Source organism: Poromitra crassiceps (assembly GCF_964638095.1).
Source record: "Poromitra crassiceps genome assembly, chromosome: 2".
Taxonomy (NCBI): Eukaryota; Metazoa; Chordata; class Actinopteri; order Beryciformes; family Melamphaidae; genus Poromitra; species Poromitra crassiceps.
Genome location: NC_139624.1, coordinates 49,750,460 through 49,769,998, shown reverse-complemented (window position 1 = coordinate 49,769,998; position 19,539 = coordinate 49,750,460). Strand labels below are relative to the sequence as shown.

At 43.8% G+C, this 19,539-nt stretch overlaps 1 protein-coding gene across 1 annotated transcript; it reads left to right on the top strand.

Moving 5' to 3' along the window:
* The first annotated feature begins 924 nt into the window (after nt 1–924).
* Nucleotides 925–19,012, top strand: LOC310794759 (piggyBac transposable element-derived protein 4-like). Its single transcript, XM_083656791.1, has 3 exons — nt 925–1,365; nt 5,059–6,606; nt 17,449–19,012. The coding sequence occupies exons 1-3, from the start codon at nt 1,073–1,075 to the stop codon at nt 17,807–17,809; spliced, it is 2,202 nt and encodes a 733-aa protein (XP_083512917.1). The 5' UTR covers nt 925–1,072; the 3' UTR covers nt 17,810–19,012.
* Nucleotides 19,013–19,539: the final 527 nt, after the last annotated feature.

Sequence of the window (19,539 nt, the reverse complement as noted above, 5' to 3'; positions counted from 1 at the left end):
CCACAGTATGCATCTCAACCTGGCTTCTCCCCTGATTGTATATGTTAACTGCTCCATTTCTTTTACCTGTTCCATTAGGTCTCTCCATTTCTCTGTGCTAGGGCTTAGCTTCTGAAGCCAATTTTTGGTTATAAGTTTAAGAGCAGTTATCCTTAATATTCTAATAAGGTACTTATCTTCAATTCTAATTATCTCCTTTGGCATCTTCCCTAACAGAATAAACTCAATGTGAATTTTGAGGTCCATTTGTAAAACAAAATCAATTTCAGTACAGATATTTTTCCAAAACATTTTCAAGACGGGGCATGACCAGAAGATATGACTATAATTAGCATGAGTTTCTCCACATTCCTCAATAGTGAATTTATAGAGATGGCATTTATTTTTATGTTAAAGTATAAGGCAGCAATGAAGAGTTTAAGAATTAAATTGAGGAAAGGACAGATTTTTACAGAATTCAGAGAGTGGGTCATCAGGCAGAAACGTATGAGGAATAGTATTGAGAATGCTATTTGGACATAGCCTGCTCTAAATAGCCTACATTATGTTTTAGTGGGACATGATTATCAAGATGAGACAGATTTTTTAAATTGTATTTCAGTCAATTTTAAGAGTAAAAGATTAATATGCTTTGCCTATTTTACAAAAGTGCACGTGGCACGATCAGTGCTTTTATTTTATTTGTATTTTTTCAGATTTTAATATTGTGTGTGTTGTGTGCGACCACAAGGGTGGGAACTACTGGTGTAAGATAGTTTTGAGTAAGGGGCAGGTAAAATATTTTTTTCTTCTTCCTGCTGTGTAAACCGGTGTAAATTGAAATGTGTAATGTTCTTTGTCCTGCGGAGGGCAGTAATACGCCTAATCACGTCCACACTGCCGGGATATTATACAAGAAGAAGAAAGTGGAAAAGGAGGGCTCTTCGCAGTCGACGACAAGGCACAACAACACAGCAACGCTTGTCTTCCGCGCAAATAAAACATGCGCTTTTTGAACAGTTTTCCAGTTGTTTGGATCGATCGGTAGATCATTACACTAGTCTAGAGCAACAAATAGTCTATTTTGGGCGAGATGGAGGTCCCGCTGGAGGAGAAGAAACCTAGCGATGGCGATGTCTCGGAGGCCCCGCTTGCAAGGGCCCCGCTGGAGGAGAAGGAACGGGATAGCGGTGTCTCGGGGGCCCCGCTGGAGGAGGAGAAACGGGATAGCGGTGTCTCGGGGGCCCCGCTGGAGGAGGAGGAACGGGATAGCAATGGCGTTAACTACAGCTCGGAGGACGAGTACAGCGACGACGACGAGGCACCTAGCTATGATTCAGAAACCGAGGAAATGTATCGCTTCCGCATGGACCCCGCTTTAGATCGGTGAGAAATGAATCAAAATACCTCTCGTCAGCTCCATAGGACCGTAACATTAGATTAGACCATTATTATTATTATTATTATTATTATTATTATTATTATTATTATTATTATTATTATTATTATTATTATTATAAAATCGGTGTACAAACATTTGGAAAAGCCAGAGCAGATATCAACCATTATTTCATTTGAAACCAATCTTTTGTAAATTAGCCTATTGTTACAGACGGCCCCTCACTTTTAGTTTCTGTAAAAAAGTGCTATGAAGAGTGCTCTCCTCCGTACCGTTTATGGTCGTTCATGGAAGATTTTTGAGATAGTGGGCCATGAGGTTGGGAACCGCTGGCCTACTGGCACAAGTCCCCCTCCCCCCCAATAAAATATAAAGAAAAAAAGCGTACAATCATGTTGTGAAGCCATTTGTATGTTGTCAGGAGGGCTCAAAATTAGGTTAGGAATTACGGTTGCTTGATTTTTATTTATTCCTTTAATAAACCTTATCCCTTTTATATTTGTGAATGCTATTTTTTGCAGAACAGTAGAACAGGGTTGTTGTTAAAACCGTAAGAAGCATGTGCTTGGACCATAGACCCCTTATACGCCTACGTCACAATGACAACAAGCAGCGTCAGATGCGCAAGACGGAGGCAGAAAGACAGACTCCGCGCAGCCCTGTCAAGTAGTTTTCCAGTGGCCCGAAAACTATTCGAGCTAGATATGTCTTCGTGTTGTGCAGTGCGATGCCAGAATCTGAAAGCTATTGTAGCAGAGTATTCGGGTCCGCCTATTCACACTTAGTTAATAAAATAATAAACGATAGAGCCAGGCTGTAAGGTTATAACAAGCTTCTCCCCACATATCCTGTTCTAGGCAACTCGAGGGAACATACACAGCCTCGCACACACGCGATAGAACACAACACAACACTGAACAGTCTGTTACACTATCAACAAAGCAAGGACTAAAGTTTTACCGAATCCCGTCAACTCATACTGCTTTTAATGCTAACCGTAGGTGTCTTTGGTTGCAAGCCGAAAGAGGAAATCGTTAAAAATGCCCGACTTTGCAGTGCTCGCTCATTTCATATCAGGTAAACTGTAGTAGGCTGCTAGTAACAGCCACATCGCTCGGTTAGTTAACAACCAAGTAACGTTAAATAATGTCATTATTGAGTTGAACTGATTGGAATGAGGACATCATTAAAAATGCCCGACTTTGTAGTGCTCTTCATAATCAGGTAAGCTGCCTGAAACTAGGCTGCTCAACATCGCTCGGTTAGTTAACGACCAAGTAACGTTACATAATGTCATTATTGAGTTGTGTGCATTATCAACATAACAATATATCTTTGCAAGTTACAGAATAATTATCTACGCTATCCCCAGTTATAAAGGAATGCACGATATGTATTGCCGGCCACTAGGCTTGGCCAATTGACAGCGCCAGTGCGTATGGGTCTGTAAGACATGTCCCATTAAACAACGTTAATTTCGATGCATAACATTGCTTATCACTAGGCGATAAGCTGTGGTAGTAAGCCGAGAACTGCATTTTAAAACTAAAATATAACTGTGTGTTGCAGATGGGCATAGAGCAGTCCTGAAAGCGGGGCTTTTACACAGTTCTCACTGTCTGTCAATGCTGGGCTGATGGCTTTTTGCCTACACGATGCGCGCGCAGCTCAATGTTGACAAGCTGTATAAGGGGTCTATTGGATCTGGATTAGTTGGTCATTTAGTAGCCCCAAAGTGACCCTACTACTGTACTTTGTGTATATATAATATATACACTCATGCAGTATTAGGATGACATTTACCCTCAGGCTCTTTCTATGTTCGTCTCAGGACTTCACTGTAGTAAGAGCCCTCCAATGGACCATGCGATTTTCATTAGACAATCTGTGTTGGGCATTAAACTCACCTTATTTCTGCACTTTGAAGTCACAGGTAGGGTCGGATGGGGCAAACTAATTATATCGGAAGCCTAGTTGCGGGAAAAGGTGAGCGGTTGTTCTTTTTTTAAAGACAAAGTTTGACGAGAATCACCGAGTTGCCTGGAAACAGAGTGCAGACGCATGCGCACTGGCATCATTTTGTCTTCTACATACATTCTGCAATGCATTTTAGACAGACCACCACCGCAACTAGGCTTCCGATATAATTAGTTTGCCCCATCCGACCCTACATGTGACTTCAAAGTGCAGAAATAAGGTGAGTTTAATGCCCAACACAGATTGTCTAACGAAAATCGCATGGTCCATAGGAGGGCTCTTACTACAGTGAAGTCCTGAGACGAACATAGAAAGAGCCTGACGGTAAGGTCACATAGCATTCCAATAGACGATAGGGGGGACGGCTGTTCAAAATGCTCTCCTACCCGTCTCCGACGTCCGATTGCAGATCCAAAGATATGATGGTCCTCCTACGGACGCCAGTAATTTAGTCGGGCGGTTAAATGATACTGCTGCGTGAAACAACCATTTAAAAGCAGTTTTTCCACAGCCTGTGCTGAATTTACAGCAGGGTGTGTTTGATCTCACTATCATGGTGCACCGCTTGCACGCCGCGAGCAAACACATGCAATCACACGGAGACGGCGGCTCACTCGGTGATCAATGCAAATCCAGCGCACCTGGGAAGCAAAACATGTCATGAAATACTCAAACTCCCAAGGTTCCTGTCGGCACTAGGAAGCTTCTCCTCGCCTAAATTCGGCACAGGCTGTGGAAAGACTGCTTTTAAACAGTTGTTTCACGCAGCAGTATCATTTTAACCGCCTTTTAACCACAATTTTTAATCATTCAAAGCCGCCACTCGGGGTAGTATTTGCATCCTGGTGGTGCTACCCCTGTTTGGAAAGCCTACAATCGCCTATGTGTGTGTGTGACATCACATCACTGATCAGTCTTGTCACAATGCCTCCTTGTGTGTGCGTGTATGTGTGTGCGCGCCCTTATGACATCACTTTTGACATCATCACTGAATTAGTGATGATGTCAGCTGTCGGTAGAAATGGCAAGCTCCCATTCCTAGTCTCTTGCTCCTAACAATAGGGCCAAAAGTGTCCTATAGCAGAGATAGACCCAAGTCATACGAGATCCGCAAGGCTCATAAATAACAGTGCCTGGCCATTTGGGGACCAGAAGTAGCTGTCTAATGCAGTTTTGTTTCTACCCTTTTACATGTGCCATGTTGTTTCTACCCTTTTACATGTGCCATGTTGTTTCTACACTTTTACATGTGCCATGTTTCTACCCTTTTACATGTGACATGTTTCTACCCTTTTACATGTGCCATGTTTCTACCCTTTTACATGTGCCATGTTGTTTCTACCCTTTTACATGTGACATGTTGTTTCTACACTTTTACATGTGCCATGTTTCTACCCTTTTACATGTGACATGTTTCTACCCTTTTACATGTGCCATGTTGTTTCTACCCTTTTACATGTGCCATGTTGTTTCTACACTTTTACATGTGCCATGTTTCTACCCTTTTACATGTGCCATGTTTCTACCCTTTTACATGTGACATGTTTCTACCCTTTTACATGTGCCATGTTGTTTCTACACTTTTACATGTGCCATGTTTCTACCCTTTTACATGTGCCATGTTTCTACCCTTTTACATGTGACATGTTTCTACCCTTTTACATGTGACATGTTTCTACCCTTTTACATGTGCCATGCAATAGCTGGCCATCAGAGCCTTCAGATGATGGGACATCTGATGAGGATAGCTGGCCATCAGCGCTTTCAGATGGTGGGACATCTGACGAGGACAAGGTGCCAGAAGACACCACACCCCCCTCCCCTGCTACCAAGGTCCCTGAAACCCCCTGCCCTGCTACCAAGGTCCCTGAAACCCCCTGCCCTGCTACCAAGGTCCCTGAAACCCCCTGCCCTGCTACCAAGGTCCCTGAAACCTCCCCTGCTACCAAGGTCCCTGAAACCCCCTGCCCTGCTACCAAGGTTCCTGAAACCTCCCCTGCTACCAAGGTCCCCGAAACCCCCTCTTCTACCAAATCAACACAATCTGTTGAGCAAGAAATTGTGAGCAAATCCCCTCCATCAGAGCTTTCAGATGGTGGGACATCTGACGAGGATATGTGGCTAACAGAGCCTTCTGATGAGGACACTGAAACGCCCCTAGAGGAGAGATGGCACGATGAGAATGAGGCGGACGTCGAGCCACCACAACCGTCCTTCAGGCCCAGCAGAACGCCCGGACCACAACTGTCCGCCACTTCCTCCTACACTCCACTTGAGGTGTTCCAGCTTTTCTTCTCAACCCCGGTGGTGACAACAATTGTAAAGAACACAAATGCCTACGCTGCCAAGAGCATGGAGGGAAATGCCACGCCATGGCATGACATATCAGTGCAAGACATGTACTCCTTCCTGGCGCTCGTGGTTTACATGGGTTTAACAAACAAACGCTGCAGCTTGACGGACCCCTGGTCCCCTCACTACGGTTCATTTCCTGACTCCGTCATGTCATGCAGGAAATTTAAGGACATCTGCCACGCTCTGCATCTGAGCGATCCAGACGTGGACGCAGAGAATGAAGGGAAGAGGGGAACAGCAGACTTTGACCGCCTCTGCAAAATCAAACCCCTGTACCTGCAAATCGTTGAAACCTGCAAGTCCATATTTCATCCGGCACAGAACATCGCAGTTGACGAGAGAGTGGTGGCACTGGAGTCACAGACGGAGAGGCGGATTGGTGCGGAGTATGAACCACGCATCAAAGAGAAACTCTTTGTCCTGGTAGATTCCCGTTGTGGCTATGGCTGGAACTTCTTCGTGTACAGAGGCAAGTCCCCTGTAGAGAACTGGAAGGGGCCCGGTTACGAGTCAGTGATGGCACTTGTCGATGAGAAGGTGCTGGGGGAAGGCTACAAACTGTTCATGTATGAGTTTCATACCAGCCCCATGCTTTTGAAAGACCTCCTCCAGAAGAAGGTGTGGGCTTGTGGCGTCATTGAATCGAAGAGGACTGGCATCCCCAGGGGTTTGAGTAATGACCTTCCCAGTAACGGCGCTCCCAGGGGCAGCCTGCGTTGGCTCCGGAAAGACAACCTGCTGTTTGTGAAGTGGAAGGACACCCGCAATGTGATCATGTGCACCACCATTCACAAAGCCTACGCCGGAGACACCGTCCAGAAGAAGGTAAAGGGAGAGGACGGACAGTCGCGGTCCAAGGATGTCCCCATTCCGGCAGTATTCACGGATTACGAAAAGTAAGTGGTATTTATTCATTCATGTTTCTGCCGCTGCTTTTGACCCTGTTGTACAAAACTTATGTCCGTGTTCTTTTTTGTTTATTGTTATTTATTTATTTTCAGATTTTTCCCCATTTTCTCCCCAATTGTACTTGGCCAATTCCCCCTGCTGCCCCGGTCGCTGCCCCACCCCGTGTCTTGCGCCCTCATTGGCTGAAACATGTTGATGGCAACTAGGGTTGTGCGATGTCATGAAAATACCCATCGTGATTGTTTTACAGTGAAACATCGTTTTGGACGATGGCATCGTCGCGGGTGGGGCGAATAATTAATTATTTATGAAGTCGCTGCGTTGCTGTAATTCCATTTGGCTAGCCGCTGCAATGCGTTCACGTTAACAACACAGGACAGCTGAGCTCTATGATACCAGCAGGCTTGGATAGGCTATTAGCCTCTGCTCTGTGCTACAGCACAGAGCCAGGCGACTGAAGTGGGCAGTGGCTGTCACTACCAGCAATTTGAACGGCGCAAAACAAATAACGTTAACGTTACAGATCCTCACCAGATCCTGTGTGTTGAATTTAACTAGCTGGCAGAAAACTGACTGAATTACTGGCTGATATAATGTTAGATTCGCGTGGGCTTTTGAAGAGAGTTTAGGATGTTTATGGAGCGACTCCAACTTTCACTTTGGAAACAGGCGAGTTAAATTCACAGTTGAAGACTAGTACTCACTCTGGGTTGAAAACAGGAAAGAACGTGAAGTTTCTTCTTTGTCTTAAAAAGTTTTCACAACACAGCAGACTTCTCACGCGCTGGGGACGCCCCGGCGACATTAAACAATCGCACCCGGTTCAGAGAAGCACTGGAGCGGAGGAGGGGGAGTGGAGGCTTTCCTGAACTGAACTGGGCGCGCTTGTTTTATGTCGCCGGCGCGTCACGGTAAGTGGACTTGGCCTTTTTTATTATTAAAACGGCAGAATTTTAATTCGAACAGATAATTAATTACAATGATCTGACGTAGAAGGCTCAGAAGTCGATGGGGGGTCGGCCCATCACGATGGTCGATGCCATCGTCCATCGTGCCAACCCTAATGGCAACACGACCAGCTATTTTCGCCTAGAGGTGGCCCGATCCGATTATTAGCATTTTGGAGCCATTCTTAGATAATCGGCCAATGCCTGACTAGCCTGCTACTGTGTGTAGTACACAACTTTTTTTGCCCGCTATTAACGTTCACGTATATTAATTAATCGTTTGCGCATTAATTAAACGAGCATACTCACGAACGGCGTTTAATAGGCTACTCGCTTTGATAAGCGAGTGAGGATAGCCTGACGCAGCGGTGGGAGAGATGAGAGAAGCCGCGCACACACACTCCTCTCTCCACTGTCGTGTTATTGCCCAATGCCATTACCCACACACGTTTTAAGCTGCATTGTTTTCTCATCAAGGCAATGTCGAGGAAATTGGCTCATATTTGTGTCCGCAAATGCAGATAGGAGCGTGCATGTTGTCTGATAGGAGCGTGCATGTTGTCTGATAGGAGCGTGCATGTTGTCTGATAGGAGCGTGCATGTTGTCTGATGGGAGCATGCATGTGTTTCAATAACAAATTCGTCACAAGCTTGCCCAGAATCACATGCGCCTGAATGCTGAACAAATAGGCTATTGGCATATTCCTGCTGCAAAGTCGATCTCTTAATGAGGACATTGGAATAAAGATCGACTATAATAGAGCTATTAGTCTAGTAGGAACGGGGGGTCCCCGCGCACCCGAAAGATATATTTTTCTAACATAGATTTTTGTACTCCTCAAGGTGTCTAATAAACAAATTTTGTTGTTACCCCGTTGAAATAGTGTCCCATGGGTCCGTTTGGCGGCCATCTTTGCGGGCATATTGCGATGTCTGATGAAAATGGATAAGGGTCATAACTTTTGAACTAGACGTCATACAGAGACAAATTACACCACTTTTCTGTATGATTTCTGCATGAGGAATTGATTGAGAGGGTTGTTTTAATGATTTTAACAGGTTTGGTATAGTAAAACTCAAAAACATTTGAAAAAAGTGTCTAATATGTGAGAGCATTGCACCAATGGTAGCTAAATGTGTGTTATCACTCGATTTATAACACCATGCAAAACATAATAGTTGCGGGACTTTTAGGGACATTTGAGGCTAAGTTCATGCAAATCAAGTCTAAAAGCACCAGATTTTGAACCAGAATTAGCCCAGGGCATGCTCTAACAATTGAGCCAGAGTGCCCGAGCCGGTGACCCCCGGGGTCACCATGGCGGCCAGATCCAATATGACCACTGTCCGAAAAAGATTTTGGCTATAACTTTTGAAAGAGCTGAGATAGAAATACAGACTTGGTGTCTATCTTATGTTTTTTGACCATTAGAAAGGTGTTGGAATGCTTATCTTTACTAATGAAGATGTGTGTGGACCCCTAATCTGCATATTTCCAAGATGGCGACTACCTGAATATGAGTTTTAACATAACTGTTGATGCTTTTAGTAAACTCGGTGTCCATTTTATGGTTTTTGAGTTTTAGAAACACATTGTAATACTCAGATTTATGATTGAATCCATCTATAGCACTCTACTTTGCATAGTAAATAGGCTACCAATATGGCCGCAAAACATTTTTTTTTTTTTACATACACTTTCACCCAGATTGAGTGTAGACTTGTAAGAATAAGTTACCATCAAACTGGTGGAAACAAACAATCTACAGTATGTATCTTACAGATTTTATTGAAACAATTAGACAAATAGAGTAGAACCCATTCCCATTGATACAGGTAATAGCCAGTCTGTGCATCAATGCTCTCCATAAATGTGAAATGCTATCAATACTGATCAAAGGTGTTTAGAATTTGAACAAAATATTACAATATCAGAAACAAAAACAACAGAACAAAACATATATTGGTGCCTATATGTACAAGTGAGTAGTAGCCTACTTATGTCCATAGGTTGAATTGAGTTAGAAGTGCTCAGTCCTTTTGATTTACCAGGGTGACTGATTTTGCATAAAAGACTTCAGATGACAAGTGTTTTTTGTTTTATATCCTTATATCCACAGCCAGATTACTAAAATATTGTTGTCTCGACCCTCATTGTTGGTACAGGCACTCTTGCATCCACATTGAGGTGCCACGGGCTCCAGCTTTACAGTATTCACAGCACCCACTACATGACTTTTTGCAGACGCAGCAGAGAATGATGACTCAGGCTTTACTGGCATCTGGAAGATGGGTCCAGTAAGGTTCCAAAGTCTTGGTCATGGAGTCCCAGTACCAGCCCCACGTACTGAACTCTGGATGTTTTGCTGGACAGAGGTTGCCTGATTCCAGTAGAAGCTGGCCTGCAGCAGTCCCCATTTTACATGCTGAATCAGTGCATCTTGGGTGGGAGGCAGGTTCTCTTGATGCATTTGAAAAAAGCCAATGTCTAGCATCATCTACTTGGCTGGAGCCACAGCTTTTGCTGTACATGACAACCCCAAGGTGAGGGCGACCAGGGTTTTGGGATGAACTCCTCCTTTCTACCAAGAAGGATGTTATACCTTCCAACAGATCTGAATATGACATATCTGCACTTCAGCCTTGTAACCATCCTGAAGCAGACACTACAGTAGAATGATTTATAGCACCTGGCACATGCTGAGCCAGTAGCCATAGAAACTCAGGATCCATACGTCCGACAGTGATGTTGTAATACTTGCAATACGCTTCTTCTACACATTAGGCCTCACAGAGCACTGGATCGGCTTCACGTGTGGAAAGTACATTTATGTTCACAAAATCTGCAATGTTCTTGGTCCCCAGAGATCACTGGCGTTACATCTCTTCCATGTGCTAAAATGATGTGATACTACATCAGCCTTCCAGGGCTATGGGAAAAGGAGTGGATGGGCAGCTTGGGAAGCAACATGCGGATCTCACTGAGACCGTGGATGCCTTCACCTTGGAGCCTGAACCGATCAACTCAGATGTCCATGTCCAAAGACTGGAAGCATTATGGTTGTTGTCATGTCCAGCAAGAGCTGTGTCTCCAGCCAAGAAGAAGCCAGACATCCGCTTTTCTCAAATGGTACCAAGTCCCTTGAGAACTTGCCTCCCACCCAAGATGCACTGATTCAGCATGTCAAATGGGGACTGCTGCAGACCAGCTTCTACTGGAATCAGGCAACCTCTGTCCAGCAAAATATCCAGAGTTCAGTACGTGGGGCTGGTACTGGGACTCCCATGACCAAGACTTGGGAACCTTACTGGACCCATCTTTCAGATGCCAGTAAAGCCTGAGTCATCATTCTCTGCTGCAGCTGCAAAAAGTCATGTAGTGGGTGCTGTGAATGCTGTAAAGCTGGAGCCCGTGGCACCTCAATGTGGATGCAAGAGTGCCTGTACCAACAATGCGGTCAAGACAACAATATTAGATTAATCTGGCTGTGGATATAAGGATATAAACAAAAAACACTTTACACTCAATCTAACTTAACCCCCCCCAACCCATGGACATACCTAAGTGTTACTCACTAATTGTTTCAATAAAATATGTAAGATAAATACTGTAGATTGTTTGTTTCCACCAGTTTGATGGTAACTCATTCTTACAACTACAAAAGTGTATGTAAAAAAGAAATGGGATAGCAGCCATATTGGTAGCCTATTTACTATGCAAAGTAGAGTGCTATAGATAGATTCAATCATACATCTGAGTATTTCAATGTGTTTCTAAAACTCAAAAACCATAAAATGGACACAGAGTTTACTAAAAGCATCAACAGTTATGGTAAAACTCATATTCAGGTAGCCGCCATCTTGGAAATATGAAGATTAGGGGTCCACACACATCTTCATTAGTAAAGATAAGCATTCCAACACCTTTCTAATGGTCAAAAAACATAAGATAGACACCAAGGGCCGGTTGCACCAACTGGTCTTAAAGTCCCTGGAAACCAGAAATATTTCTTTATTATTTAGCATTTTGAGTTCATCACATCACAGGACCCTATGTTAATAAGCCACCAGCCAAATTTGAACGATGATGAACGTCGCAAAGTATATAAATTTAGGTTTGACAGGTGTGGCAAAACGCATGAGAATCGATTATTTTTTAGAGTGTATTTTCTCCCGCGGAATGTGTGGGCGTGTCCGTCTGCAGCAGGGACATTTATCTCCTCCGAGAGAGAGAGAGAGCGCGAGAGAGAGGGGGGGGAGGGAAACGGAGAAAGAGAGATCCAGTGCGTGTGTCGAACACGAGGGCTTGAGAGGGCTTGTGTGTGTGTGTGTGTGTGTGTGTGTGTGTGTGTGTGTGTGTGTGTGTGCGCGTGTGTGTTCGTTGCGGCTGTGTGTCTCTCTCTGTGCTCTCTCTCACACTAGTCCAGAGAGAGAGAGAGAGAGAGAGAGAGAGAGAGAGAGAGAGAGAGAGAGAGAGAGAGAGAGAGAGAGAGAGAGAGAGAGAGAGAGAGAGAGAGAGAGAGAGAGAGAGAGAGAGAGAGAGAGAGAGAGAGAGAGAGAGAGAGAGAGAGAGAGAGAGAGAGGGAGAGGCATAGTGCTCGGCACAGAGTGGGAGGCAGACAGACACTGAGGGAGCGCTGTCACTGGTGGCAAAGAACGGACAAAAGGAGAAGGGCAGATTGCGCGCGTGTACAAAGGTTATATAGAGCTTATGACGTCATAAGCTCCTGCGTTTTAGCACCTCGCGCACTGCTGTCTTCAATGAGGAAGTACTTTGTAGAATCTTGTAGAAAAGTGTCGATTTTAAGGCTTTGGGTTGAAAGTAATGTATAATAATTTCTGAGGCACAAAATTACTAACATAAGACCCTAAATAACATAGTTAGAACGTTTTTGTGGATTTTGGTTTCCAGGGACTTTAACTATGCCTGGTCGTAACTCCTACGTCGGTCTTAGTTAAGACCATGGACTTACGCCTGTTGCACCAACACGGCTTATGTCTGGTCTTAACTATGCTGGTCGTAGCAATGCGCGTCCATGTGAATTGCCAGGGAATGCACCCTGATTGGATGATGTTGCAAAAAATGTGCCTCGCGACCTGCTTGGAGCACTGTGCCACTACGCTCTCTCAGCCACTACTGTAAAACACCCTCCCTCCTCCCATCCTCCCTCGCTCCGGGGGAAAAATGGCGGCTATTGAGAAGACAGAGTCAGTCTGAATGAAATTGAATGTAACGTTCCCAATTCTATGTATTAACTTCTAAAAAACTAACGGCAACATTTTGGAAGGCGGGTTAGGTTAACTAGTTAGTTATAATCTAACGTTGTGCTTTCAAAGACGGCGAACTGGCGGTGTTACGACGATGACGGTCAAAAAGGTCTCCGCGGAGATCTCTGTTACAGGCAGGCTCTACGCCTCCTCCTGACGAGGCGTAGGAGTTACGCCTGGTCTTAGTGAAAATAAGGCTTAAGTCGTCTTGGTGCAACCGGCGTAGCTGTTAGGTCGTAAAGTTACGACCAACTTAGCTTAAGACCAGTGTAAGACCAGTTGGTGCAACCGGCCCCAAGTCTGTATTTCTAGCTCATCTCTTTCAAAAGTTATAGCCAAAATCTTTTTCGGACAGTGGTCATATTGGATTTGGCCGCCATGGTGACCCCGGGGGTCACCAGGTCGGGCACTCTGGCTCAATTGTTAGAGCATGCCCTGGGCTAATTCTGGTCAAATTCTGGTGCTTTTAGACTTGATTTGCATGAACTTAGCCTCAAATGTCCCTAAGTCCCGCAACTATTATGTTTTGCATGGTGTTATAAATCGAGTGATAACACACATTTAGCTACCATTGGTGCAATGCTCTCACATATTTTCTAACTCTAGAGAGTATACCTTGCCAAAAATCAATATGAGCATTATTCCCAACCCTTCTGGCCCATGGACTAATATGTAGATAGATTTATTTTGCAAGATTTTGAGAGTAAATTAGACACTTTTTTCATATGTTTTTGAGTTTTACTATACTAAACCTGTTAAAATCATTAAAACAACCCTCTCAATCAATTCCTCATGCAGAAATCATACAGAAAAGCGGTGTCATTTGTCTCTGTATGACGTCTAGTTCAAAAGTTATGACCCTTATCCATTTTCATCAGACATCGCAATGTGCCCGCAAAGATGGCCGCCAAACGGACCCATGGGACACTATTTCAACGGGGTAACAACAAAATTTGTTTATTAGACACCTTGAGGAGTACAAAAATCTATGTTAGAAAAATATATCTTTCGGGTGCGCGGGGACCCCCCGTTCCTACTAGACTATATAAAGAGTAGACTACAAGAGGAATAAATGCGTTCGAAATATCTATTTAGATTCAGAGCAGAGAATTGTAGCCTATATTCTTATCTTAATTTGTAGCGTCTTGTAGTCCCCTCTCTCTCTCCTCCTCTCTCTCTCTCTCTACCACCCTGCTCTTGTGCCACAGCGTGCGGCACTGTCAATCAGAATCTCTCACATAGAAAGACAGGGGAAATACAAAAACAAAACATTTTCAATTGCTTCTGAGTGCTTTAGACTTGGGCAGAATCGTTTTACTTTGAAAATCCTACTGGAAGTCGTATCGTCCTTATCGCTAGTAGAACACAGGACAGTCTGCAGCCAGCCATCCAGATTTCTGGTGTGACCGGCAGACTCACCCATACAAGAATTGGAGTCACACGAGTGAACGCTGAAGGAATGCGTGCCCGTCCGCATGTCCTCGAGTGCCCACCGGCCGGGTGGGGTCGTCAAAAGGGCCTTTCTGTGTGGAGTTTGCATGTTTTCTCCCCGTGCCTCCCGGGGGTTTCCTTCATATAGGAACCCCCTTCACAAAAACATGCAATATCCTGGTTGCTAATGTGGTTCCTCCTCTGGTCGTTAAGGGCGCCTGTTCAGAGGGAGGGGAACTGGTTGGAATAGCGTGAACCTCCCACGTGCTATGTCCTACTGGTGAAGCTTCCTCTGTCAGGTGAAAAGAAGCGGCTGGCTAACTGCCCATGTCTCGGAGGAAGGGTGGAGTAGCAACCAGGATAAATAAATTAAGTTAGCACTAATGGGGGATAAAAAAATCGGGGGGGGGGGGGAATATTAGAAAAAAAAGGAAAAGAATTGGTGTCACAAACGGATGGAATTAAAATGTGTCAGATGGTGGTTTTGTACGCGAGAGACAAAAGCTACGGCTTCAGCAGACGAGTTCTGACTAACGTTAGGTTGGCTGGCAACAATGACATCTTAGCGTCTAATGTTAGCTAAATTGTAATGTATCAGAGAATAATCATCATTATGTCCTTAAATGTGCTCCTAACTTTTTCAACTTATGCATAATGTAAGGTGATAATCACATCACAGACACCCATTTCATAAATGCTGCAATACTTAAAATGCAAAGGCTTCCATCAATGGGCCATAGGCTCAATCCCCACTGTGTTAACTCAGTTGGTGACAGACATTTATTGACATGAAAATCTTTGAGCGTATCATTTTTATAAATTGGCAATATGTATACAAAATGACAAAGAAGGCAACGCTTAAAATGTTTTATTGCGGTGCCAAAAGGCGTGGTGAAAAATTTGGGTGCACCTAAATTATGTGCTGGTGCACCTAAATTAAAAAGTAAGGTGCACCTAGTGTAAAAAGTTAGTCTGGAGCTCTGAATGGCAGTGAACGGTACTCCAGCCTACCAAAAATACACATTCCAACACCGCCAAAACACTCACATGTACATGTTGTCACTCGTGTACTCAACACGCCATGAAATAATCATCCAAAATAATTTTCGAAGTAAATACATACCAGGAAGGTTTCTGTTCACACGCCAATCAGTTTCAATCACTCATTTTTTGGCTCCATTGTCGGACAGAAATGACCATGCCTGGACTGAGAAGGGGTTAGTTTATATCAAAGACCTGTACATAGATGGTCATTTTGCATCCTTTGATCTACTGAAGAGGAAGTTTGAGTTGACAAAGAAGGCAACGCTTAAAATGTTTTATTGCGGTGCCAAAAGGCGTGGTGAAAAATTTGGGTGCACCTAAATTATGTGCTGGTGCACCTAAATTAAAAAGGAAGGTGCACCGGTTAGGGCTGGGCGATATGGCCAAAACATTTATCACAGTATGTTTTCGTATATTGATCGATGTCGATATTTATCACGATACATATGACCCCCATGTTGTATTTGTTTTATGTAAACTTGTTTGGGCTAAAAACGTTGTGCATGTTGTTTACAATAGTTAGAAATGCATTTCTAACTATTCTATACTATTCTATACTTATAAGTATTCTTTGATTTTATGCACTAATTTGGAAACCTGTCTAAAAGCGGCCACTACCAAAGGATGTTATAAAATAATTGTTTCCTAAATAAACGAATCAATTTATTTCTCTATAGTCTATTCTTTATAGCCTCTATAGTCGATCATATTTATTCCAGTGTTGTCATTAAGAGGCCCGATTTCGCAGCAAGAATATTGAATTGGTCGGCACGTCGTTCTCGGTAAGGACGCTTTCGTTATTGAAACAGACAAGATGCATGCATGCTCCTATAGCCTATCTATCTGCATTTGCAGACACTCATGAACCCATATCTTCTGGACATTGCCTTGATGAAAAAACAACGTAGCGTTAGCTAAAAGTAATAAGTGCAACAGTGTCAGTGCAGAGTGCAGACAGCGCACAACTTGAATCTCCAGCAATAGGCTACGCACCTTATCTCTCCCACTCCACACCTGGCGGCACCTCTGTCAGCTCTCCTGCACTCGTTCTCGGCTCCCATGTGGCTTTATTTGTGGTAAGCATTTTGATTCATCTCCTCATCATACGAGCGTCGGGCAACAAGCACGAGCCATTGATTGATTGATCGGCTTTTTACGGCTTTTTACCTCCGCTAAATTGACAGCCTGTCGGGTCGCTTTCGCTTTTGACGGCGGCAGGCAGGCCGTCAAAAAACTGTTTATTCCCTGCCGTCTTGCTGGCCTCAGCTGAAGTAGGCTACTTGTTGCATGATCTCGATTAAAAAAAGGACTGGCCTAGCAAGGGATGTCTGTTTTGACATTTCAGTTTCCTCCTGTGTGTTTCCTCACAGCGGGTACAGCGCTGGCCGGCGGGACTGATGCTGCTTGTGCGGCTTTTACACGGCGCTCTACAGTAAAGAAAGCGTCTGCTATATTTTTCTTTTTCACCAAACACTCAACATACAGGGGGCGGAAAACATATGATGTAATAAATCTCTATTTAAGTCATAGCTTATTGGCAACATCACTTAGGTTATAGGCCACACAATATTACCGGTAGGCTATTTTATATAAGGAATTTATTTATCTGGCATATTTTCAGCCGGCCACTTGAGCCGGTGACCTTTTAATTTGCCGGCCCACGGCAACACATACCGGCTAAAAGCCGGCAATTGTCGGCTAACGGAATCCCTGGTACACAAACAGACTTAAATTTACAGTAGAAAAGGATGTGGGCCAGACATGAAACAAGGAGTATAAGAATAAGATGATAAAAAGTTAAAACTAGAAATGTGGGGGGCAATATGTAAAATCAGTTCATCCTGGAATCCACCATCTGCTGTGTGTGGGGCTGTTCACATATAACGTTTGCATTTTTGCATGGAAAAAGCACTACCTGTAGCACTTTTTGTGAGGAGAGGGACAGTTAGGTGACGTTAGCCGTAGCTGTTGTCCCTACCTCAGATCTCCGGTGGTTGGATGGCATTGGTTAGCGCTTCATCCGAGCAGACTTGTGAAACAAGCGAAGAAGCCTAATTTCCAATAGGCCTACATGTCTTGCTTTGCTTTGTGAAATTTTGTGATGACTACGGTAATAAAATCATCTTTCTGCCCATCTAGGTGTGGACCTGGATGGACAGTGGACCTGATGACTACAGATGAATACTACAGCCTGCTCCACAATACCAAGACATCATGGTACAAGACTCTCTTCTACCATTTTGTGGACATTGCAGTCGTCAACGCTTACATCCTCCACCAGGAGTTGGCCAGAACCAACGGTACGAGGCCCTTCACCCAGGTTGCATTTCGGGAGAAGCTGGTCTTGGCGCTCGCCCACATCGGGTCTGAATCCACCGATGCCCCCAGACCTGCCCCCCCTCCTCCGCCTGAAATGTCCGACGAGTGCGCCGCAGATGACTGTGACACCCCACTGGGCCTAAATCGAAAGCGGAACCGCAGAACCGAAAACGGTCTGTAGGACAGTGAACACACCACTACTGCGATTTATACGAGGTTTCAGTGTTTTTAAACAGAATCTGTTTTTTTTGTGATTTTGATTTTGGTTTGACTCTGTTCTTTCAGATTTTCACGTTTGCTTGCTCTTTCCAATGAGAGTAGGATTTACGGAGAGATCATGAGACCATTTGAATATCTGTTGTGTAAAGAAAATTACACCAGTGTGTTGAATGACAGAAAAAGGTTGTATGGCCCTCAAAATGTTTTGGTATATTCAGTGACTTAAAATTATTTAGATATCTTGTGGTCATAATTTGGTTAGTCGCCTTTTTGGAAAGCCACCTAGAGACATAACCTTAGAAAAAAAGGTACATGCAAAATGCTAATATTTGGTTGTATTTCAGGGTCCTGAAAATTAAAATGAAGGGTCAAAAAAGTACCCCTGTATTTTTGTGTTTTTCACTTACCAGTAAGTCGATTATATTGTTTGTTACATTTTACTTGGCGGTGGCTTTCATTTTGAGGAAGTGGTCTTGTAATGGGAAGGTTGCCGGTTCAAATCCTGCACTGGCAAGGAAACTGAATGTGTGTACAGTATACTTACTATAGGTATGATGTGATATTGCAGCAGAGTTGAGCTGAAAAACGACACATTCCTGTTAACATTGTTAACATTCCTCTTTTCCACACCAAGTGTGTTTGGTCAAACGTTCTGTCTGTGTACAAAAACACAGAAGTCTGATATAAAAACTGTACATGTGTACATGCATTTTCCCTTAGCATAGCAAAACCACTAGGTGGCAGCACCATCACTGTAGAAAACAATACGAGGGATCAGCCGAGCAGCATTTTGTGTTTCCGGGTGGAAACGGCAATGGGACCCTATGGAGCGAGCCTTGAGTGCTCACTCTAGCCCCGGTTGTGCGGTGTACACTTTAAAAGCTGCGACAGTTCACACAACTTTAACACGACATGCATATTATTATACATCAAACTCTGGAGCTACTTCTGCTCTCACTCAGAATGTCAAAAATATAAGCGATGTCATGTATAGTTTTTGAGATATTTACGTTTGTTTGGCACAACTCATACTAGTTAACTGCCGCAGTTCCGGGTGTTTTGCTGTGATTTGTTGTGACGTCACGCTGATTCCTCGTATAGCCTTCCATTGTGAGAATGAATGGAGTTGATTTTTTTTTGATCTAAATAAAGGTTCTAACTTTCTGAAAAATATTTGTGCATGTTTCTACTTGTTGCAGGTCAAATTTGAACCTTTCTGAACTACTCCGGTTTTCCGTGTTTGTGTGGTCAAAGGAAACTGATCCTTGCCAGGTTTTATAGCACATGAACTGATTCTCTTCTAGGTCTTACTTCTCTATTGAGAGGCAGCACCCAGAGCAAAGACATTCTAATGGCTTCAAAACAGATCCACCAAGCAGGGGAATGGCTAAAAGGCTTTCAGGATGTGAAGTAGATCAGACAGCCGCGTCGCTCTCGCGTCTAGGTCTTAAAACAAGTCCTTACCTGAGCCAGAAACTTGAAGTGAAGACTCTATCCGATGCCTAACATCCTCTTCTTCTAAATAACTGTTGTTGCCGCTTCCAAATTGTTGCATAAAATCCACTTTTATATCGTTGATATAAAAAAATCCTTGATGCAATACCATTCAGGAAGTGTGCTAAAGCTTTATTAGATAGCCTATTTATTCTCGTGTAAATATTATTGTATTTCTTTTTATATTATTAGAACCGA